The following is a 24,947-nucleotide window of genomic DNA, read 5'->3' as shown; positions in this document are numbered from 1 at the left end:
ATTAGCATTTAGTGAACAGATACTTTACATGGTCTAAAATGCATTAATATAAGTTGCTTTTTTGCATCCACACAGGTTGTAAAGCAGCTAAATGGAGTCTGAACAGTTGTTTCAGAGGAGTTACTACCGTAACAGTTACAACAGTATCACCAGTGCAAGCAGTGACGAGGAACTCCTTGATGGAGCTGGAGGAATGATGGACTTCCATACCTTGGAAGATGACCACTTACTGGATGGTGATGCCTCTATGGGTAAGTTTTTTTTAAATTAATTTTTCTTGTCTTTTCAGGAATTAAAGATCACAATGTCAGTGAAACAGACTTATGTTTACAGTCAGGAAGCAAATAACCACTAAAGGACATGGCATGTAACTGTACATACTAGATTTTATCTCCACATAGAGAAGGGCCGGTCAGTGCTGTGTCTACAACCTCCTGGCAAACATTGTAAAACATTTAGGCTATGTTCACATGATTGAATTTCCGTGCAGAATTCCATAGAAGAATTCCACATGGACATTCCGCTGCAGCAGAGTCCTATTGATTTAATTGAGATTCTGCTGCACTTTGCACATGACAAAATGTGGAAATCCCATTTCCAAAGCCCACAAAAATAACAGACATGTCTATTCTTTCTGTGGCCTCTGCACGAAAATGCATTGCCATCTATGAGACGGTGAATTTTCCAGCGGTCCTGGCGCCGGAACGTTCTGCCGGCGGTTCGCTCTTGGTGGAGGGTCCCCTTGAAAACTTTCCATGCAGACATTCCACCGTGTGAACATAGCCTTACCGCACAGCCTCCTGTGCTTTTGTGGATACATTTCATACATGTACACCATGGAGGAGATTCATCAAAACCTATTCAAAGGAAAGGTTGCTGAGTTTCCCATAGCAACCAATCACATCGCTTCTTTCATTTTTGAAAAGGCCTCTGAAAAATTAAAGAAGTGATCTGATTGGTTGCTATGGGCAACTCGGCATCTTTTCCTCTGGACAGGTTTTGTTAAAGGTTTTTGAGCCAAAGCCAGAAGTGTATTCAAAAGGAATGGGAAATATAATGGAAGGACTTAAACTTCCCCCCCCTTATGGATCCACTTCTGACTTTGGCTCAAAAACTGCAGTGGCAGATATCCAAAAACTGACAGAAAAAAAACCAAGTGGAAACTTAGGCTGCTTTCACACTAAAATTCATCCGTTTTAAAGATCCGTTTGATGTATCATTATGAAAACCCTGAAAATCAGCCATTAAACGTCCGTTAGAAAATCCCATTATAGTCTATGGGATATTTACATTATCTGTTTTAATCCGTTATAGTCCGTTATTAATAACGAATTTTGTGACGGGAGAATGAACGGAAGAAATAGTGCATGCACCATGTCTCCCGTTACCATCTTCCGTCACAAAATAACGTCCGGCCACAAGTTGACATGCTAATAGGCTCTACAAGCAGAGCACCAATCGGACTTATCAGATTGCTTAGACTGATCATTACTACTAATTGTTTATAAAAGTCCCCCAAGGAGATTTAACCACTTAGGGACCAGGGCATACAGGTATGCCCTGATACTTAAAGGGGTTATCCAGGAAAAAACTTTTTTTTTTTTTTATATATCAACTGGCTCCAGAAAGTTAAACAGATTTGTGAATTATTTCTATTAAAAAAATCTTAATCCTTTCAGTACTTATGAGCTGATGAAGTTGAGTTGTTCTTTTCTGTCTAAGTGCTCTCTGATGACACCAGTCTCAGGAACTGCCCAGTTTAGAAGCAAATCCCCCTTAGCAAACCTTTTTTACTCTGTGCAGTTCCCGAGACAAGCAGAGATGTCAGCAGAGAGCACCGTTGCCAGACAGAAAACAACAACTCAACTTCAGCAGCTGATAATTATTGAAAGGATTAAGATTTTTTAATAAAAGTAATTTACAAATCTGTTTTAACTTTCTGGAACCAGTTGTTGTAAAAAAAAAGTTTTTTCCTGGAATACCCCTTTAAGGACCAAGGGTGTACCTGTACATCTGTGGGAATTCCAGTCCCTGACGCTAACCGGGCAGGGATAGGGCCAGGATGCCTTCTGAAATTGTTCAGCAGGCACCCTGTGCAAAACCCTGAGTGGGTTCTTCAAACCCGCGATGTGCGGCGATGCCGTCATATGGGTCTCTGGTGACCCGGAAAATAAGGGGGATTGGGGCTTTCCAAGACACCCACGATCCCCCTGAAGGGATAGGAGTGAGGTGGAAAAGGTGCCACCCCTCCTATCCCTGCTATTGATCGGTCAGAAGCGACCGACCAATAGCAGATCAGGGGCGGGAGGGTTAAAGTTCGGTTCCCCCATTCTGGCCACCCACTGTTGTCTGGGCAGAACGGGGGAACTGTGCTGTGACCGGCGGTCACTTACCGGCGGCGATGAGGTGCTGCACCCTGGTGCAGACTACTGTAGCAGGTGAGTTGTTGCCTAGCAACATCTGGAGGGCTACAGTTTGGAGACCACTATACAGTGGTCTCTAAACTGTAGTCCTCCAGATGTTGCAAAACTACAACTCCCAGCATGCCCAGATAGCAGTTTGCTGTCTGGGCATGCTGGGATTTGTAGTTTTGCAATATTTGGAGGGCTACTGTTTGGAGATCACTGTGCGGTGGTCTCTAAACCGTGGCCCTCTAAATCTTGCAAAACTACAACTCCCAGCATGCACGAACAGCAAATGGCTGTCTCGCCATGCTGGGAGTTGTAGTTGTGTACCTCCAGCTGTTGCATAACTATATCTCCCAGAATTCCCTTTGGCGATCAGTACATGCTGTGAGTTGTAGTTTTGCAACAGCTGGAGGCACACTGGTTAGAAAATACTGAGTTAGGTAACAGAACCTAACTGAAGGTTTTCCAACCAGTGTGCCTCCAGCTGTTGCAAAAGTACAACTCCCAGCATGCACGGTCTGTCAGTACATGCTGGGAGTTATAGTTTTGCAACAGCTGGTGTTGCCCCATACTTTTTATTTTCATAAGAGGTAAAAGGAAAAAAAAGACCCCCAAAATTTGTAACACAATTTCTCCTGAGTACGGAAATACCCCATATGTGGGTGTAAAATGCTCTGCGGGCGCACAACAAGGCTCAGGAGTGAAGTGCACTATGTACATTTGAGTCCTAAATTGGTGATTTGCTCAGGGGTGGCTGCTTTTACAGTGGTTCTGACGCATAAAAATAAATTCCCACGTGTGACCCCATTTTGGAAACTACACCCCTCACGTAATGTAATAAGGGATATAGAGAGCCTTAACACCCCACAGGTGTTTGACGAATTTTCGTTAAAGTTGGATGGGGAAAAAAAATTAAGATTTTAACTAAAATGCTGGTTGGTTACCCTAATTTTTTCATTTTCACAAGGGGTATTAACATACTCAGAAGAAAAGAAAAGTTACACATCCGCGGGGGCTTTGTAAACACACATGGCCTGCAATTCCTCTCAATTTCTCTCCAAAAGCCCAATGGGCTCCTTCTCTTCTGAGCATTGTAGTGCGCCCGAAGAGCACTTTACATCCACATATGGGGTATGGTCTTACTCAGAAGAAATGGGGTTACAAATTTTAGGGGGGCTTTTTTCCCCCTATTTTACCTTGTAAAAATGAAAAATTTAGGGTAACGCCAGCATTTTAGTTAAAATCTTAATTTTTTTTTCCCATCCAACTTTAACGAAAAGTCATCAAACACCTGTGGTGTGTTAAGGCTCACTGTATCCCTTGTTATGTTCCTTGAGGGGTGTAGTTTCCAAAATAGTATGCCATGTGGGGTGTTTTTTGCTGTCCTGGAACCATGGGGGCTTCCTAAATGAGATATGCCCCCAAATATCATTTCAGCAAAATTTGCTTTCCAAAAGCCAAATGTGACTCCTTCTCTTCTGAGCATTGTAGTTCGCCCGCAGAGCATTTTACATCCTAACATGGGGTATTTCCATACTCAGAAGAAATGGGGTTACAAATTTTGGGGGGCATTTTCTCTCATTACCCCTTTTAAAAATTAAAAATTTGGGAAAAACACTGCACTATGTGAGAATTTTTTTTTTTTCATTTACACATCAGACTTTAGCGAAAAGTCTTCTAACACCTGTGGGGTGTTAAGGCTCACTGTACCCCTTGTTACGTGCCTTGAGGGGTGTAGTTTCCAAAATAGTATGCCATGTGGGGGGGGGGGGTTGCTGTTCTGGGACAATAGGGGCTTCCTAAATGTGACATGCCCCCCAAAAACCATTTCAGAAAAACTCCCTCTCCAAAATTCCATTGTCGCTCCTTCCCTTCTGAGCCCTCTACTGTGCTCGCAGAACACTTTAAATCCACATATGAGGTATTTCCTTACTAAAGAGAAATTGGGTTACCTATTACCTCTTATAAAAAATTCAAGATCTGGGTCTACAAGAACATGCGAGTGTAAAAAATGAAGATTTTGAATTTTCTCCTTCACTTTGCTGCTATTCCTGTGAAACACCTAAAGGGTTAACAAACTTTCTGAATGTCATTTTGAATACTTTGAAGGGTGCAGTTTCTGTAATGGGGTCACTTATGGGGTATATGAAGGCCCTTCAAATCCACTTCAAAACTGAACTGGTCCCTGAAAAATTCAGATTTAGAAATTTTTTAAAAAATGTGAAAATTGCTGCTGAACTTTGAAGCCCTCTGATGTCTTCCAGAAGTAAAAACATGTCAACTTTATGATGCAAACAGAAAGTAGACATATTGTAAATGTAAATCAATATATACCGTATTTATCGGCGTATAGCACACATTTTTTAGGCTAAAATTTTTAGCCTAAAGTCTATCTGCGTGTCATACGCCGATAAGCCGCTGCAGTTCAATGATTTAAAGCGGGCGCTTGAAATCAATGAACTACAGCGGCTTTTGCAGGTGCAGAGACCTGCTGTCGCTGCCGGCTTCTCTGCCCCTGCCTGTCCTGGGGTCTAGATCCCTCCTCCCCCCGCTTCTCTCCCCCTGGCTATCAGTGCCGCTGCCCCTTCTCTCCCCCTGGCTATCTGCGCTGCCCCATTGCCGGCGCCGATAGCCAGGGGGAGAGAAGCGGCGCCAGCAATGGGGCAGCGGCTCCGATAGCCAGGGGGAGAGAAGGGGCAGCGGCACCCATTGCCGGCGCCGCTGCCCCGTTGCCTCCCCCATCCCCGGTTGTATAATTACCTGTTGCCTGGGTCGGGTCTGCGCTGCTTCTGGCCTCCGGTGTGGCGTCCCCTGCGTTGTTGCTATGCGCTGCACGGCGCAGGCGCAATGACGAGTGACGTCACTTGTCATTGCGTCTCGCAGCGCATAGCAATGACGCAGGGGACGCCACACCGGAGATGGGGGAGCAACGGGGCAGCCGCGCCGGCAATGGGTGCCGCTGCCCCTTCTCTCCCCCTGGCTACCGGCGCCGCTGCCCCATTGTCGGTGCCGGCAGCCAGCCGGCAAATGATGGAAGTATCAACGGAAATTTACCACTATGTTAAAGTAGAATATGTCACGAAAAAAAAAAAATTGGAATCAAATTCATAAGTTAAAGCATCCTAGCGTTATGAACCCCTACAGATCCCATCACATACCGGTACATCATGAGTCCGCTCCTGTTCTATAACGCGGCGCCACAGCATGTCGGGTCCGGCCTCTAACAACGGTCGGGACCCGTGGCTAATAGCACGCGGCACTGATCGCGGTGCCACGCGCTATTAACCCTTTAGACGCGGCGTTGAAAGTGAAATTAAATCATTGCCGGTTATCTCAGGGGGCTGTTCGGGATGTCCGCGGCAAAATCGCGGCATCCCGAACAGCTGTGACTCAGCAGGAGGGTCCCTTACCTTGCCTCCTGGTGTCCGATCGCCGAATGACTGCTCAGTGTCAGAGATCCAGGCATGAGCAGTCAAGCGGCAGAATCATCGATCACTGGTTTCCTATGAGAAACCACGGATCAATGTAAAAGATCAGTGTGTGCAGTGTTATAGTCCCCTATGGGAGCTATAGCCCTACAAAAAAAAAGTGAATAAAGATCATTTAACCCCTTCCCTAATAAAAGTTTGAATCACCCCCTTTTCCCATAAGAAAAGAAAAAAAAAAACTGTGTAAATAAAAATAAACATTTGTGGTATAGCCGCGTGCGGAAATGTCCGAATTATAAAAATATAAAAAAAAATTCCAAAGTCCAAAATCGTGTCTTTTTGGTCACTTTTTATAACATAAAAAAATTAATAAAAATAATTCATATAAGTCCTATGAATACAAAAATGGTACCACTGAAAACTTCAGATCACGGCACAAAAAACGAACCCTCATACCGCCCCATATGCGGAAAAATAAAAAAGCTATAGGGGTCAGAATATGACCATTTTAAACGTATAAATTTTCCTGCATGTATTTATGATTATTTCCAGAAGTACGACAAAATAATCGTATGGCCCTACAGAATAAAGAGAAGGTATAATTTTTACGGAAAAATTTACTGGGTAGAAACGGAAGCCCCCAAAAGTTACAAAATGTCGTTTTATTTTTTCCCCATTTTGCTGTCGATTTTTGGGTAAAATGACTGATGTCATTACAAAGTAGAATTGGTGGCGCAAAAAATAAGCCATCATATGGATTTTTAGGTGCAAAATTGAAAGAATTATGATTTTTTTTTAAAGGTAAGGAGGAAAAAACGAAAATGCAAAAACTGAAAAACCCCGGGTCCTTAACCCCTTAAGGACTCAGCCCATTTTGGCCTTAAGGACTCAGACAATTTAATTTTTACGTTTTCATTTTTTCCTCCTCGCCTTCTAAAAATCATAACTCATTTATATATACATCCACAGACTAGTATGAGGGCTTGTTTTTTGCGCGACCAGTTGTCCTTTGTAATGACATAACTCATTATATCATAAAATGTATGGCGCAACCAAAAACCACTATTTTTGTGGGGAAATTAAAACGAAAAACGCAATTTTGCTAATTTTGGAAGGTTTTGTTTTCACGCCGTACAATTTCTGGTAAAAATGACATGTGTTCTTTATTCTGAGGGTCAATACGATTAAAATGATACCCATTATTATATACTTTTATATTATTGTTGCGCTTAAAAAAAATCACAAACTTTTTAACCAAATTAGTACGTTTATAATCCCTTTATTTTGATGACCTATAACTTTTTTATTTTTCCGTATAAGCGGCGGTATGGGGGCTCATTTTTTGCGCCATGATCTGTACTTTTTTTTATACCACATTTGCATATAAAAAACTTTTAATACATTTTTTACAATTTTATTTTTAATAAAATGTATTAAAAAAGTAGGAATTTTGGACTTTTTAATTTTTTTTTCGTTCACGCCGTTCACCGTACGGGATCATTAACATTTTATTTTAATAGTTCGGACATTTACGCACGCGGCGATACCAAATATGTCTATAAAAAAATGTTTTTTACGCTTTTTGGGGGTAAAATAGGAAAAAACGGACGTTTTACTTTTTTATTGGGGGAGGGGATTTTTCACTTTTTTTTTTACTTTTACTTTTACATTTTTTTACATTTTTTTTTACACTTGAATAGTCCCCATAGGGGACTATTCATAGCAATACCATGATTGCTAATACTGATCTGTTCTATGTATAGGACATAGAACAGATCAGTATTATCGGTCATCTCCTGCTCTGGTCTGCTCGATCACAGACCAGAGCAGGAGACGCCGGGAGCCGCACGGAGGAAGGAGAGGGGACCTCCGTGCGGCGTTATGAATGACCGGATCCCCGTAGCAGCGCTGCGGGCGATCCGATCGTTCATTTTAATCGCGAACTGCCGCAGATGCCGGGATCTGTATTGATCCCGGCACCTGAGGGGTTAATGGCGGACGCCCGCGAGATCGCGGGCGTCGACCATTGCCGGCGGGTCCCTGGCTGCGATCAGCAGCCGGGATCAGCCGCGCATGACACGGGCATCGCTCCGATGCCCGCGGTTATGCTTAGGACGTAAATGTACGTCCTGGTGCGTTAAGTACCACCTCACCAGGACGTACATTTACGTCCTGCGTCCTTAAGGGGTTAAAGGAGTACTCCAGGATAACAAAACGTATCCCCTATCCTAAGGATAGGGGATGAGTTTCAGATCGCGGGGGGTCCGACCGCTTGGGCCCCCCGTGATCTCCTGTACGGGGCTCTCGGCTCTTTGCCGAAATAGCTCATTTCGACCACCGCATGGTGCGGCGTCCGACACGCCCCCTCAATACATTTCTATGGCAGAGGCGGATCCTTAGGATAGGGGATAAGTTTTCTTATCCCGGAGTACTCCTTTAAGGTGTTAATGCTTAAAGTGACTGTGGTCAAATGTGTAAAAAATGCTCTGTTCCTTAAGGCTAAAATGGGTTTGGTCCTTAAAGGGTTAAAAAGTGTAAAAAATAAATAAAAATATTTTCTAAAAATATTTAAAAAAAGCTCTCTCAATCGCACTGCGTTTTTTTTTTACAAATTAAAAATCTAAAATAAGAAAATGAAGATATTAGGTTTACCACATGGAGAATTGTATAAACTATCAAAATAAAAAATTCTAACTGACTATTTGTTACTGATCCTGCATGGTGAATGGTGTAAATGAAAATAAAAACCAGAATGCCAAATTTCCTGATTTCTCTCGTTCTCTCCATTAGGGATTGCATTCTCCTCATTGAGACAGGAAGAACATTTGAGAGGTTAAAAAAACACTATGCTAATCCCTAAATTAGGCCTCAAATGCGCATGACGCTCCCTTACTACTGAGCCCTGTCGTATTTCAAGGCAACAACTTTGGGGGCCTTTTTTTCCTTTTACCCCTCATGAAAAGGAAAAGTTGACGGCTACACCAGCCTGTTAGTGTAAAAAAAATATTTTTTTTTAAATAACAAGCTGGTGTAGCCCTCAACCATTTCAGCAAATTTGTTCGCCAAAAGAAATGGGGTTGAAGGTTGGGAAACACTTAAAAATAATCACCTGCCTGGTTCCTTCCTTGCATCAGCTGCTCTGGCCTTTTTTGGCAGGCCTTGCCAGAGCACAATGGTGTAAGAAGCTTCGGGCAGGGAACAGATTGTGCCACAGCCGATCTGTAGCGATGTGATGTGAGGCTGTAGGTGGCAGTGTAGATGTGGGGAAGACCGGGCACTGATCACAGCCTTTCTGTAGAGTGGTGATGTGACTGTGAATAGTAGGTGGCAGTGTTGGTGAAAGGGATGACGGGCAGTGATCACAGCTGTTCTGTAGAGGTGTGATGTGACACTGGTCTGGAGGTATAGAGGAGGCCGGGCAGTGATCACAGCTGTTCTGTAGAGGTGTGATGTGACACTGGTCTGGAGGTATAGAGGAGGCCGGGCAGTGATCACAGCTGTTCTGTAGAGGTGTGATGTGACACTGTGGTCTGGAGGTATATAGGAGGCCGGGCAGTCATCACATCTGTTCTGTAGAGGTGTGATGTGACACTGTGATCTGGAGGTATAGAGGAGGCCGGGCAGTCATCACATCTGTTCTGTAGAGGTGTGATGTGACACTGTGGTCTGGAGCTATACAGGAGGCCGGGCAGTGATCACAGCTGTTCTGTAGAGGTGTGATGTGACACTGTGGTCTGGAGCTATATAGGAGGCCGGGCAGTGATCACATCTGTTCTGTAGAGGTGTAATGTGACACTGTGGTCTGGAGGTATAGAGGAGGCCGGGCAGGGATCACAGCTGTTCTGTAGAGGTGTGATGTGACACTGTGGTCTGGAGCTATATAGGAGGCCGGGCAGGGATCACTGCTGTTCTGTAGAGGTGTGATGTGACACTGTGGTCTGGAGGTATAGGGGAGGCCGGGCAGTGATCACATCTGTTCTGTAGAGGTGTGATGTGACACTGTGGTCTGGAGGTATACAGGAGGCCGTGCAGGGATCACATCTGTTCTGTAGAGGTGTGATGTGACACTGTGTGGTCTGGAGGTATAGAGGAGGCCGGGCAGTGATCACATCTGTTCTGTAGAGGTGTAATGTGACACTGTGTGGTCTGGAGGTATAGAGGAGGCCGGGCAGTGATCACAGCTGTTCTGTAGAGGTGTGATGTGACACTGGTCTGGAGGTATATAGGAGGCCGGGCAGTGATCACATCTGTTCTGTAGAGGTGTGATGTGACACTGTGGTCTGGAGGTATACAGGAAGCCGGGCAGTGATCACAGCTGTTCTGTAGAGGTGTGATGTGACACTGTGGTCTGGAGGTATAGAGGAGGCCGGGCAGTGATCACATCTGTTCTGTCGAGGTGTGATGTGACACTGTGGTCTGGAGGTATAGAGGAGGCCGGAGAGTGATCACATCTGTTCTGTAGAGGTGTGATGTGACACTGTGTGGTCTGGAGGTATAGAGGAGGCCGGGCAGTGATCACAGCTGTTCTGTAGAGGTGTGATGTGACACTGTGATCTGGAGGTATATAGGAGGCCGGGCAGTGCTCACAGCTGTTCTGTAGAGGTGTGATGTGACATTGGTCTGGAGGTATAGAGGAGGCCGGGCAGTGATCACAGCTGTTCTGTAGAGGTGTGATGTGACACTGGTCTGGAGGTATAGAGGAGGCCGGGCAGTGATCACAGCTGTTCTGTAGAGGTGTGATGTGACACTGTGGTCTGGAGGTATATAGGAGGCCGGGCAGTCATCACATCTGTTCTGTAGAGGTGTGATGTGACACTGTGATCTGGAGGTATAGAGGAGGCCGGGCAGTCATCACATCTGTTCTGTAGAGGTGTGATGTGACACTGTGGTCTGGAGCTATACAGGAGGCCGGGCAGTGATCACAGCTGTTCTGTAGAGGTGTGATGTGACACTGTGGTCTGGAGCTATATAGGAGGCTGGGCAGTGATCACATCTGTTCTGTAGAGGTGTAATGTGACACTGTGGTCTGGAGGTATAGAGGAGGCCGGGCAGGGATCACAGCTGTTCTGTAGAGGTGTGATGTGACACTGTGGTCTGGAGGTATATAGGAGGCCGTGCAGTGATCACATCTGTTCTGTAGAGGTGTGATGTGACACTGTGGTCTGGAGGTATATAGGAGGCCGGGCAGTGATCACAGCTGTTCTGTAGAGGTGTGATGTGACACTGTGTGGTCTGGAGGTATATGGGAGGCCGGGCAGGGATCACAGCTGTTCTGTAGAGGTGTGATGTGACACTGTGGTCTGGAGCTATATAGGAGGCCGGGCAGTGATCACTGCTGTTCTGTAGAGGTGTGATGTGACACTGTGGTCTGGAGGTATAGGGGAGGCCGGGCAGTGATCACATCTGTTCTGTAGAGGTGTGATGTGACACTGTGGTCTGGAGGTATACAGGAGGCCGTGCAGGGATCACATCTGTTCTGTAGAGGTGTGATGTGACACTGTGTGGTCTGGAGGTATAGAGGAGGCCGGGCAGTGATCACATCTGTTCTGTAGAGGTGTAATGTGACACTGTGTGGTCTGGAGGTATAGAGGAGGCCGGGCAGTGATCACAGCTGTTCTGTAGAGGTGTGATGTGACACTGGTCTGGAGGTATATAGGAGGCCGGGCAGTGATCACATCTGTTCTGTAGAGGTGTGATGTGACACTGTGGTCTGGAGGTATACAGGAAGCCGGGCAGTGATCACAGCTGTTCTGTAGAGGTGTGATGTGACACTGTGGTCTGGAGGTATAGAGGAGGCCGGGCAGTGATCACATCTGTTCTGTCGAGGTGTGATGTGACACTGTGGTCTGGAGGTATAGAGGAGGCCGGAGAGTGATCACATCTGTTCTGTAGAGGTGTGATGTGACACTGTGTGGTCTGGAGGTATAGAGGAGGCCGGGCAGTGATCACAGCTGTTCTGTACAGGTGTGATGTGACACTGTGGTCTGGAGGTTTATAGGAGGCCGGGCAGTGATCACAGCTGTTCTGTAGAGGTGTGATGTGACACTGTGGTCTGGAGGTATAGAGGAGGCCGTGCAGTGATCACATCTGTTCTGTAGAGGTGTGATGTGACACTATGGTCTGGAGGTATACAGGAGGCCGGGCAGTGATCACAGCTGTTCTGTAGAGGTGTGATGTGACACTGTGGTCTGGAGGTATATAGGAGGCCGGGCAGTCATCACATCTGTTCTGTAGAGGTGTGATGTGACACTGTGATCTGGAGGTATATGGGAGGCCGGGCAGTCATCACATCTGTTCTGTAGAGGTGTGATGTGACACTGTGGTCTGGAGCTATATAGGAGGCCGGGCAGTGATCACTGCTGTTCTGTAGAGGTGTGATGTGACACTGTGATCTGGAGGTATAGGGGAGGCCGGGCAGTGATCACATCTGTTCTGTAGAGGTGTGATGTGACACTGTGGTCTGGAGGTATACAGGAGGCCGTGCAGGGATCACATCTGTTCTGTAGAGGTGTGATGTGACACTGTGTGGTCTGGAGGTATAGAGGAGGCCGGGCAGTGATCACATCTGTTCTGTAGAGGTGTAATGTGACACTGTGTGGTCTGGAGGTATAGAGGAGGCCGGGCAGTGATCACAGCTGTTCTGTAGAGGTGTGATGTGACACTGGTCTGGAGGTATATAGGAGGCCGGGCAGTGATCACATCTGTTCTGTAGAGGTGTGATGTGACACTGTGGTCTGGAGGTATAGAGGAGGCCGGGCAGTGATCACATCTGTTCTGTAGAGGTGTGATGTGACACTGTGGTCTGGAGGTATATAGGAGGCCGGGCAGTGATCACAGCTGTTCTGTAGAGGTGTGATGTGACACTGTGGTCTGGAGGTATATAGGAGGCCGGGCAGTGCTCACAGCTGTTCTGTAGAGGTGTGATGTGACACTGTGGTCTGGAGGTATAGAGGAGGCCGGGCAGTGATCACATCTGTTCTGTCGAGGTGTGATGTGACACTGTGGTCTGGAGGTATAGAGGAGGCCGGAGAGTGATCACATCTGTTCTGTAGAGGTGTGATGTGACACTGTGTGGTCTGGAGGTATAGAGGAGGCCGGGCAGTGATCACAGCTGTTCTGTACAGGTGTGATGTGACACTGTGGTCTGGAGGTTTATAGGAGGCCGGGCAGTGATCACAGCTGTTCTGTAGAGGTGTGATGTGACACTGTGGTCTGGAGGTATAGAGGAGGCCGGGCAGTCATCACATCTGTTCTGTAGAGGTGTGATGTGACACTGTGGTCTGGAGGTATACAGGAGGCCGGGCAGTGATCACAGCTGTTCTGTAGAGGTGTGATGTGACACTGTGGTCTGGAGGTATATAGGAGGCCGGGCAGTCATCACATCTGTTCTGTAGAGGTGTGATGTGACACTGTGATCTGGAGGTATAGAGGAGGCCGGGCAGTCATCACATCTGTTCTGTAGAGGTGTGATGTGACACTGTGGTCTGGAGCTATACAGGAGGCCGGGCAGTGATCACAGCTGTTCTGTAGAGGTGTGATGTGACACTGTGGTCTGGAGCTATATAGGAGGCCGGGCAGTGATCACATCTGTTCTGTAGAGGTGTAATGTGACACTGTGGTCTGGAGGTATAGAGGAGGCCGGGCAGGGATCACAGCTGTTCTGTAGAGGTGTGATGTGACACTGTGGTCTGGAGGTATATAGGAGGCCGGGCAGTGATCACAGCTGTTCTGTAGAGGTGTGATGTGACACTGTGGTCTGGAGGTATAGAGGAGGCCGGGCAGTGATCACAGCTGTTCTGTAGAGGTGTGATGTGACACTGTGGTCTGGAGGTATATAGGAGGCCGGGCAGTGATCACAGCTGTTCTGTAGAGGTGTGATGTGACACTGTGGTCTGGAGGTATAGAGGAGGCCGGGCAGTGATCACAGCTGTTCTGTAGAGGTGTGATGTGACACTGTGGTCTGGAGGTATATAGGAGGCCGGGCAGTGATCACAGCTGTTCTGTAGAGGTGTGATGTGACACTGTGTGGTCTGGAGGTATATGGGAGGCCGGGCAGGGATCACAGCTGTTCTGTAGAGGTGTGATGTGACACTGTGGTCTGGAGCTATATAGGAGGCCGGGCAGTGATCACTGCTGTTCTGTAGAGGTGTGATGTGACACTGTGGTCTGGAGGTATAGGGGAGGCCGGGCAGTGATCACATCTGTTCTGTAGAGGTGTGATGTGACACTGTGGTCTGGAGGTATATAGGAGGCCGGCCAGTGATCACAGCTGTTCTGTAGAGGTGTGATGTGACACTGTGGTCTGGAGGTATACAGGAGGCCGTGCAGGGATCACATCTGTTCTGTAGAGGTGTGATGTGACACTGTGTGGTCTGGAGGTATAGAGGAGGCCGGGCAGTGATCACATCTGTTCTGTAGAGGTGTAATGTGATACTGTGTGGTCTAGAGGTATAGAGGAGGCCGGGCAGTGATCACAGCTGTTCTGTAGAGGTGTGATGTGACACTGGTCTGGAGGTATATAGGAGGCCGGGCAGTGATCACATCTGTTCTGTAGAGGTGTGATGTGACACTGTGGTCTGGAGGTATACAGGAAGCCGGGCAGTGATCACAGCTGTTCTGTAGAGGTGTGATGTGACACTGTGGTCTGGAGGTATATAGGAGGCCGGGCAGTGATCACATCTGTTCTGTCGAGGTGTGATGGGACACTGTGGTCTGGAGGTATAGAGGAGGCCGGACAGTGATCACAGCTGTTCTGTAGAGGTGTGATGTGACACTGTGGTCTGGAGGTTTATAGGAGGCCGGGCAGTGATCACAGCTGTTCTGTAGAGGTGTGATGTGACACTGTGGTCTGGAGGTATAGAGGAGGCCGTGCAGTGATCACATCTGTTCTGTAGAGGTGTGATGTGACACTGTGGTCTGGAGGTATACAGGAGGCCGGGCAGTGATCACAGCTGTTCTGTAGAGGTGTGATGTGACACTGTGGTCTGGAGGTATAGAGGAGGCCGGGCAGTGATCACAGCTGTTCTGTAGAGGTGTGATGTGACACTGTGGTCTGGAGGTATATAGGAGGCCGGGCAGTGATCACATCTGTTCTGTAGAGGTGTGATGTGACACTGTGGTCTGGAGGTATAGAGGAGGCCGGGCAGTGATCACAGCTGTTCTGTAGAGGTGTGATGTGACACTGTGGTCTGGAGGTATATAGGAGGCCGGGCAGTGATCACAGCTGTTCTGTAGAGGTGTGATGTGACACTGTGGTCTGGAGGTATAGAGGAGGCCGGGCAGTGATCACAGCTGTTCTGTAGAGTCGTGATGTGACACTGTGGTCTGGAGGTATACAAGAGGCTGGGCAGTGATCACAGCTGTTCTGTAGAGGTGTGATATGACACTGTGGTCTGGAGGTATAGAGGAGGCCGGGCAGTGATCACATCTGTTCTGTAGAGGTGTGATGTGACACTGTGGTCTGGAGGTATACAGGAGGCCGGGCAGTGAGCACAGCTGTTCTGTAGAGGTGTGATGTGACACTGTGTGGTCTGGAGGTATACAGGAGGCCGGGCAGTGAGCACAGCTGTTCTGTAGAGGTGTGATGTGACACTGTGTGGTCTGGAGGTATACAGGAGGCCGGGCAGTGATCACAGCTGTTCTGTAGAGGTGTGATGTGACACTGTGGTCTGGAGGTATATAGGAGGCCGGGCAGTGATCACATCTGTTCTGTAGAGGTGTGATGTGACACTGTGGTCTGGAGGTATAGAGGAGGCCGGGCAGTGATCACAGCTGTTCTGTAGAGGTGTGATGTGACACTGTGGTCTGGAGGTATATAGGAGGCCGGGCAGTGATCACAGCTGTTCTGTAGAGGTGTGATGTGACACTGTGGTCTGGAGGTATAGAGGAGGCCGGGCAGTGATCACAGCTGTTCTGTAGAGGTGTGATGTGACACTGTGGTCTGGAGGTATATAGGAGGCCGGGCAGTGATCACAGCTGTTCTGTAGAGGTGTGATGTGACACTGTGGTCTGGAGGTATAGAGGAGGCCGGGCAGTGATCACAGCTGTTCTGTAGAGTCGTGATGTGACACTGTGGTCTGGAGGTATACAAGAGGCTGGGCAGTGATCACAGCTGTTCTGTAGAGGTGTGATATGACACTGTGGTCTGGAGGTATAGAGGAGGCCGGGCAGTGAGCACAGCTGTTCTGTAGAGGTGTGATGTGACACTGTGTGGTCTGGAGGTATATAGGAGGCCGGGCAGTGATCACAGCTGTTCTGTAGAGGTGTGATGTGACACTGTGGTCTGGAGGTATATAGGAGGCCGGGCAGTCATCACATCTGTTCTGTAGAGGTGTGATGTGACACTGTGGTCTGGAGGTATAGAGGAGGCCGGGCAGTGATCACAGCTGTTCTGTAGAGGTGTGATGTGACACTGTGGTCTGGAGGTATACAGGAGGCCGGGCAGTGATCACAGCTGTTCTGTAGAGGTGTGATGTGACACTGTGGTCTGGAGGTATATAGGAGGCCGGGCAGTGATCACAGCTGTTCTGTAGAGGTGTGATGTGACACTGTGGTCTGGAGGTATATAGGAGGCCGGGCAGTGATCACAGCTGTTCTGTAGAGGTGTGATGTGACACTGTGGTCTGGAGGTATAGAGGAGGCCGGGCAGTGATCACAGCTGTTCTGTAGAGGTGTGATGTGACACTGTGGTCTGGAGGTATATAGGAGGCCGGGCAGTGATCACATCTGTTCTGTAGAGGTGTGATGTGACACTGTGGTCTGGAGGTATATAGGAGGCCGGGCAGTGATCACAGCTGTTCTGTAGAGGTGTGATGTGACACTGTGGTCTGGAGGTATATAGGAGGCCGGGCAGTGATCACATCTGTTCTGTAGAGGTGTGATGTGACACTGTGGTCTGGAGGTATAGAGGAGGCCGGGCAGTGATCACAGCTGTTCTGTAGAGGTGTGATGTGACACTGTGGTCTGGAGGTATAGAGGAGGCCGGGCAGTGATCACAGCTGTTCTGTAGAGGTGTGATGTGACACTGTGGTCTGGAGGTATAGAGGAGGCCGGGCAGTGATCACATCTGTTCTGTAGAGGTGTGATGTGACACTGTGGTCTGGAGGTATATAGGAGGCCGGGCAGTGATCACAGCTGTTCTGTAGAGGTGTGATGTGACACTGTGGTCTGGAGGTATACAGGAGGCCGGGCAGTGATCACAGCTGTTCTGTAGGGGTGTTATGTGACTGTATGAACAGTAAGTGGCATTGTAGGTGTGGGAGAGGCTAGGCACGGATCTCAGCCGTTCGGTAGAGATGTGATGCAGCGGTATAAACAGTAGGTGGCAGTGTAGGAGCGGGCGAGGGCGGAGCAGTTGGTGACGTCACCGGGCAGGCTGTTCGAGTAGGCGGTGTACGGGGCAGGCGCAGCAGAACATGGCAGTTCCCCGGTCTGGCCCTGCTGCTTTCTGATACCGCCGTTCGTTCTCTCTCTGTGATCTCGCCATTGAACCTTCCATGGAGATCCCAGCTGATCCATACCTTCCCTATGACGGAGGAGGAGGAGGAGACAATATTCCTCTTCGGGAGCTACATAAACGAGGTATGTAGCGGTAATAGTGCACCTCGTCATTCTCTAGGTGACCGGTCGGCTCGCTCATCTGCGGGCGTGTAACCGGCTGTCGTGTGTAACTATCCGGGCGGGCGGCGGCTGCTGATCTCCGTGTTGTATGAGCTGTGTGTGTGCTATGGATTGTATAGGGAGTTGCTGGAAATAGGACGAGCTGAGGACTTTTATGTGCGTCTCAGACTGTCTCAGTAATGGTCGCGTCACGGTGAAAGAGACGGTAACGGTGCACAGCGCCATGACATAACGTGTGTCACCACCATACACTGCGCGGCTCCCGGGCCGTCACTAATGGTGACTACAGAGCGGACCGATGATTGGCTGCTCATCGTGTGCGGGGTCCGTCACAGCCAATCACAGTGCGAGATACAATCTCCACACAAATCCCTCCACTCCCGAGTGTACAGGTGGATATAAGCCATATAAACGTCATATAATGGACAGGTGGATATAAGCCATAGTGACGTCATGTAATGGACAGGTGGATATAGTGATGTCATGTAATGGACAGGTGGATATCAGCCATAGTGACGTCATGTAATGGACAGGTGGATATAAGCCATAGTGATGTCATGTAATGGACAGGTGGATATAGTGAGTTCATGTAATGGACAGGTGGATATAGTGATGTCATGTAATGGACAGGTGGATATAGTGACGTCATGTAATGGACAGGTGGATATAGTGATGTCATGTAATGGACAGGTGGATGTCGGCCATAGTGATGTCATGTAATGGACAGGTGGATATAGTGATGTCATGTAATGGACAGGTGGATATAGTGATGTCATGTAATGGACAGGTGGATATAGTGATGTCATGTAATGGACAGGTGGATATCGGCCATAGTGATGTCATGTAATGGACAGGTGGATATAGTGACGTCATGTAATGGACAGGTGGATATAGTGATGTCATGTAATGGACAGGTGGATATAAGCCATAGTGACGTCATGTAATGGACAGGTGGATATAAGCTATAGTGATGTCATGTAATGGACAGGTGGATATAGTGATGTCATGTAATGGACAGGTGGATATCAGCCATAGTGACGTCATGTAATGGACAGGTGGATATCGGCCATAGTGATGTCATGTAATGGACAGGTGGATATCGGCCATAGTGATGTCATGTAATGGACAGGTGGATATCGGCCATAGTGATGTCATGTAATGGACAGGTGGATATCGGTCATAGTGATGTCATGTAATGGACAGGTGGATATCGGCCATAGTGATGTCATGTAATGGACAGGTGGATATAGTGATGTCATGTAATGGACAGGTGGATATAGTGATGTCATGTAATGGACAGGTGGATATAGTGACGTCATGTAATGGACAGGTGGATATAGTGACGTCATGTAATGGACAGGTGGATATAGTGACGTCATGTAATGGACAGGTGGATATAGTGACGTCATGTAATGGACAGGTGGATATAGTGATGTCATGTAATGGACAGGTGGATATAGTGATGTCATGTAATGGACAGGTGGATATCGGCCATAGTGATGTCATGTAATGGACAGGTAGATATAGTGATGTCTTGTAATGGACAGGTGGATGTCGGCCATAGTGATGTCATGTAATGGACAGGTGGATGTCGGCCATAGTGATGTCATGTAATGGACAGGTGGATGTTGGCCATAGTGATGTCATGTAATGGACAGGTGGATGTCGGCCATAGTGATGTCATGTAATGGACAGGTGGATGTCGGCCATAGTGATGTCATGTAATGGACAGGTGGATGTCGGCCATAGTGATGTCATGTAATGGACAGGTGGATGTCGGCCATAGTGATGTCATGTAATGGACAGGTGGATGTCGGCCATAGTGACGTCATGTAATGGACAGGTGGATATAGTGAGTTCATGTAATGGACAGGTGGATATAGTGATGTCATGTAATGGACAGGTGGATGTCGGCCATAGTGATGTCATGTAATGGACAGGTGGATATAGTGATGTCATGTAATGGACAGGTGGATATAGTGATGTCATGTAATGGACAGGTGGATATAGTGATGTCATGTAATGGACAGGTGGATATAGTGATGTCATGTAATGGACAGGTGGATATCGGCCATAGTGATGTCATGTAATGGACAGGTGGATATAGGGATGTCATGTAATGGACAGGTGGATATAGTGATGTCATGTAATGGACAGGTGGATATAGTGACGTCATGTAATGGACAGGTGGATATAGTGACGTCATGTAATGGACAGGTGGATATAGTGACGTCATGTAATGGACAGGTGAATATAGTGACGTCATGTAATGGACAGGTGGATATAGTGACGCCATGTAATGGACAGGTGGATATAGTGACGTCATGTAATGGACAGGTGGATATAGTGATGTCATGTAATGGACAGGTGGATATCGGCCATAGTGATGTCATGTAATGGACAGGTGGATATCGGCCATAGTGATGTCATGTAATGGACAGGTGGATATCGGCCATAGTGATGTCATGTAATGGACAGGTGGATATCGGCCATAGTGATGTCATGTAATGGACAGGTGGATATCGGCCATAGTGATGTCATGTAATGGACAGGTGGATATCGGCCATAGTGATGTCATGTAATGGACAGGTGGATATAGTGATGTCATGTAATGGACAGGTGGATGTCTGCCATAGTGATGTCATGTAATGGACAGGTGGATGTCGGCCATAGTGATGTCATGTAATGGACAGGTGGATGTCGGCCATAGTGATGTCATGTAATGGACAGGTGGATGTCGGCCATAGTGACGTCATGTAATGGACAGGTGGATATCGGCCATAGTGATGTCATGTAATGGACAGGTGGATATAGTGATGTCATGTAATGGACAGGTGGATATAGTGATGTCATGTAATGGACAGGTGGATATAGTGATGTCATGTAATGGACAGGTGGATATAGTGACGTCATGTAATGGACAGGTGGATATAGTGACGTCATGTAATGGACAGGTGGATATAGTGATGTCATGTAATGGACAGGTGGATATAGTGATGTCATGTAATGGACAGGTGGATGTCGGCCATAGTGATGTCATGTAATGGACAGGTGGATATCGGCCATAGTGATGTCATGTAATGGACAGGTGGATATCGGCCATAGTGATGTCATGTAATGGACAGGTGGATATCGGCCATAGTGATGTCATGTAATGGACAGGTGGATATAGTGACGTCATGTAATGGACAGGTGGATATAGTGATGTCATGTAATGGACAGGTGGATGTCGGCCATAGTGATGTCATGTAATGGACAGGTGGATATCGGCCATAGTGATGTCATGTAATGGACAGGTGGATATAGTGATGTCATGTAATGGACAGGTGGATGTCGGCCATAGTGATGTCATGTAATGGACAGGTGGATATCGGCCATAGTGACGTCATGTAATGGACAGGTGGATATCGGCCATAGTGACGTCATGTAATGGACTGGTGGATATCTGCCATAGTGACGTCATGTAATGGACAGGTGGATATCGGCCATAGTGACGTCATGTAATGGACAGGTGGATGTCGGCCATAGTGACGTCATGTAATGGACAGGTGGATGTCGGCCATAGTGACGTCATGTAATGGACAGGTGGATATCGGCCATAGTGACGTCATGTAATGGACAGGTAAATATCGGATATAGTGATGTCATGTAATGGACAGGTGGATATCTGCCATAGTGACGTCATGTAATGGACAGGTGGATATCGGATATAGTGATGTCATGTAATGGACAGGTGGATATCTGCCATAGTGACGTCATGTAATGGACAGGTGGATGTCGGCCATAGTGACGTCATGTAATGGACAGGTGGATATCGGCCATAGTGACGTCATGTAATGGACAGGTAAATATCGGATATAGTGACGTCATGTAATGGACAGGTGGATATCTGCCATAGTGACGTCATGTAATGGACAGGTGGATGTCGGCCATAGAGATGTCATGTAATGGACAGGTGGATATAGTGATGTCATGTAATGGACAGGTGGATATCTGCCATAGTGACGTCATGTAATGGACAGGTGGATGTCGGCCATAGTGACGTCATGTAATGGACAGGTGGATATCGGCCATAGTGACGTCATGTAATGGACAGGTGGATGTCGGCCATAGTGACGTCATGTAATGGACAGGTGGATATCGGCCATAGTGACGTCATGTAATGGACAGGTGGATATCGGCCATAGTGACGTCATGTAATGGACAGGTGGATATCGGCCATAAGCTTTCATTGGTTGTTATGGATACATCATTCGAGTTTTCGTCTCCAACAGATTAATAAATCTGGGCCATTGAGTCTTTCCCCTTCTCTTTTGCTGCAGGGATCCCATTAGGGAATGTTCACATGTGACAGTGTTGTAGCGATTTCTTTGACTTATCTAAATGGGATTTGCCGAAATCAATGCACATGCTACTAAAACAAACCCCTGATTATATCCCTGATATATCCCTATAGCTTCCTTTTAAGAGTTCTCACTAGTTTCCCAAATCCTACTCTAATTTTTGCCTGGGGATGTTGGATCTCGGCCGATCTATCATAGTCCAGCATTGGAATAGAGTGGATGATTGGGTTAGTACCTTGGGGCTGTATTGATTGATATTCAGCTGCCCCCATCACCCTCTGTCTATACCAGTGTTTCCCAACCAGGGTGCCTCCAGCTGTTGCAAAACTACATCTCCCAGCAATTCTGGGCTCCGGAGGATGTAATAAGTGCTGGAATGTGCAAATCCCTTTCCACTGCCATAATCTGTGGGGGAAACTCTGGGTGAGGACGCCAAGGCTTTTGTTTAGAAAGCCGGAAAGGCAGCTTAACCCCTTCCTGACAGTACATGTATATCATTAGATAAAGAAGTGTATAGGAAGTGGGCTCATTAGCTCAGCCTGCTCCATACATAGCCAACGCAGCGTGCCGCCACCGACCCCGCAACATGAAAGCTCTAGCTCCTATGTCTCCATACTGTGGACCTCCACTTGTTATAAAACTGCAACTCCCAGCATGTCCGGACAGCCAGCTTTAAAGGTGAACTACACTAGAAAACCTTTTTTTTTTTAAATATATCCTCTGACTCCAGAAAGTTAACAGATGTGTAAATCACTTCTATTTAAAAATCTTAATCCTTCCAGTACTTATCAGCTGCTGTATACTACAGAGGAAGTTTCTTTTTGAATTTCCTTTTAGTCTAACCACAGTGCTCTCTGCTGACACCTCTGTCCATGTCAGGAACTGTCCAGAGCAGGATAGGTTTGCTCTGGTCAGTTCCTGATATGGACATAGGTGTCAGCAGAGAGTACAGTGGTCAAACAGAAAGGAAATTCAAAAAGAAAAGAACTTCCTGTGGAGCATACAGCAGTTAAGTACTAGAAGGATTAAGATTTTTTTTAAATAGAAGTAATATAAAAATCTGTTTAACTTTCTGTCGTCATTTGATTTGAAAAAACATGTTTTCCAGTGGAGTACCCCTTTAACTTTTGGTTTTCCTATAGGTTCATTGCGTATTTTATCACAGTGAATGTAATAAAACCTGCAGCATCCACTACAGAATAAACATGCTGTGGATTTTTCAGCAGCGGTGAAAACCACAGCAAAATCCACATGTAACAAACACAGGCAGATTTTCCTGTGGAGCACACAGCAGCTGATAAGTACTGGCAGGATTAAGATTTTTTTTAAAGAAGTAATTTACAAATCTGTTTAACTTTCTGGCACCATTTGATTAAAAATAAATAAATAAATAAATAAACTTCCAGTGGAGTACCCCTTTAAAACAGATATGTTCCAAAAATGACCCAAAGGGAGTCGCTAGCTGACCCCGTCTGACTCATTGAAACAAATGGGGTACAGCAGGGATACAGCAGCAGCTGGTTTTCAAATTCTCCCGCTGGATCTGCCTGCCATATGCCCCAAACATGATGTGATTGAGCCTTTTCTGGAGTTGATGTTGGCTGCCAAACCTATAAAATCACATTTTTATTTCCCAGCCAAGTGTCAAGGAGGCGGGGATGAGTTTCTCGAGTGCCTCTTGGTCCTCCCTCACCACCAGTCCTGTCTGGACTGATAAACAGAGCTGTGGATAAGATTGAAAGTGGCGCAATCTTTATGGGACCGGACATCTCTTAGCATTTGGTTGCAGCTTTGATTATCTTTTCCATTATGGTCCAATAAAAACCTTCCAATCAAAAACTGAAGCAACCTGTGTGAACAAGGCTCTGAGCTATGGGCGAAGCCCTCCTAGTCCTGGGTGGTGAACATTTCTGAAAGTTATTGTTTGTAAATCCTTCAATTTCCTGTCATTCTGGTATGTACGGGGGCCTGACCTGACGGACTGGTTTAGGTGGTTTCTCATCTGTGAGCCACAGTAAACTCAATTCTGTAGAACATGTACTTTGAAAGGAGAAGGTATTTTTCCTTTTACACACTCTTCCCCACACACAGGAACGTGCTGTCATTTTTTGGGTATTTGCAGAACACAGAAATGTAATATTCCTACAATGGGAATTTCACTTTCCTCTTTGTGTTCCGGTTTCCTTTAAATGTGCAATCGTGTAGTGTTACTTTTTGGCTTATGTCTGTGTATCCCAACCATGGTGCCTCCAGCTGTTGCAAAACTACAACTCCCAGCATGCCCGGACAGCCAACGGCTGTCCGGGCATGCTGGGAGTTGTAGTTTTGCAACAGCTGGAGACACACTGGTTGGGAAATATTGGCTTACATTAACCCTTTCGTAACCAAATCTGTTTTGGCTTTCTTTTTCTGTCTTTTGATATTTCTCTTTAGACTCTTTTAGTCATCATTTTGGGGTGTATACTGTATATATAAATTTTAAAAAGGGGTAACAAACAGGATCATCACCCGCACCAACCTGCTTATACAGCGTAAATGTGCTGGTGATGCTGTTTCCAGCGCGGGTTACGTTTTCTTTTTTTGATTTTATTTTATTGATTTATTTTTGATCCGTTGTGCTGTTTTCATGATCTGTATAAAAGTTTTAATATGTAAATGATCTTTTTGGTGCATCAGTTCCCCAGCCCCTCTGTGCATTGTTCTACCCACCCGCACCAGCCCCCCTGTGATACATGTTACCGATGCCTGTAGTGTCCTTGTCATCACTGGGATGTGGCACATGCACTCTTGTGGTATGCAGATGTAAGTGAGAACACAGCACATATTGGCGATGTGCTGAAGAGAAGAATGAGTGTTTATAAAGGGGGGTGCATCACAGAGCTGGTGTGGGAGGGCAGAACAGTGACCAGAGGGGCTAGGAATGCCCTCAGTGCACCAAGAAGATAATTTACATATTTTTATTTTAATCCATAACCCTGGAACAGTGATATTAATCAAAACACTGTAAACAGCTTCACCCGCACTATTACCCTGTACAAAAGGTTAGTGTGGGTGACACTGCTTGATTTTAAAGGTGTACGCCAGTGGAAAACATCCTTATTTTTTTTTTTTTCAATTGGTGCCAGAAAGTTAAACAAATTTGTAAATGA

General features: G+C 46.7%; 1 protein-coding gene across 3 annotated transcripts in view; it reads left to right on the top strand.

Annotated features, from left to right (window-relative positions):
- The window catches only part of CLCN3 (chloride voltage-gated channel 3), an 82,116-nt gene that overhangs the window by 10,932 nt on the left and 46,237 nt on the right, over positions 1-24,947 (top strand). For 2 of the 3 annotated variants that reach the window (XM_056560950.1, XM_056560957.1), the window contains exon 2: positions 76-251. In XM_056560950.1, coding sequence (XP_056416925.1) covers positions 92-251 — 160 coding nt within the window. In that variant the 5' untranslated portion in view covers positions 76-91. Of the gene's footprint in view, positions 1-75; positions 252-17,183; positions 17,417-24,947 lie in introns of those variants that run through there. The other variant, XM_056560952.1, reaches the window with a different exon arrangement.

Source organism: Hyla sarda, chromosome 1, assembly GCF_029499605.1.
Source record: "Hyla sarda isolate aHylSar1 chromosome 1, aHylSar1.hap1, whole genome shotgun sequence".
Classification (NCBI taxonomy): Eukaryota; Metazoa; Chordata; class Amphibia; order Anura; family Hylidae; genus Hyla; species Hyla sarda.
The sequence above is the reverse complement of the archived record's forward strand: the minus strand, read 5'-3'. Positions and strand labels throughout refer to the sequence as shown.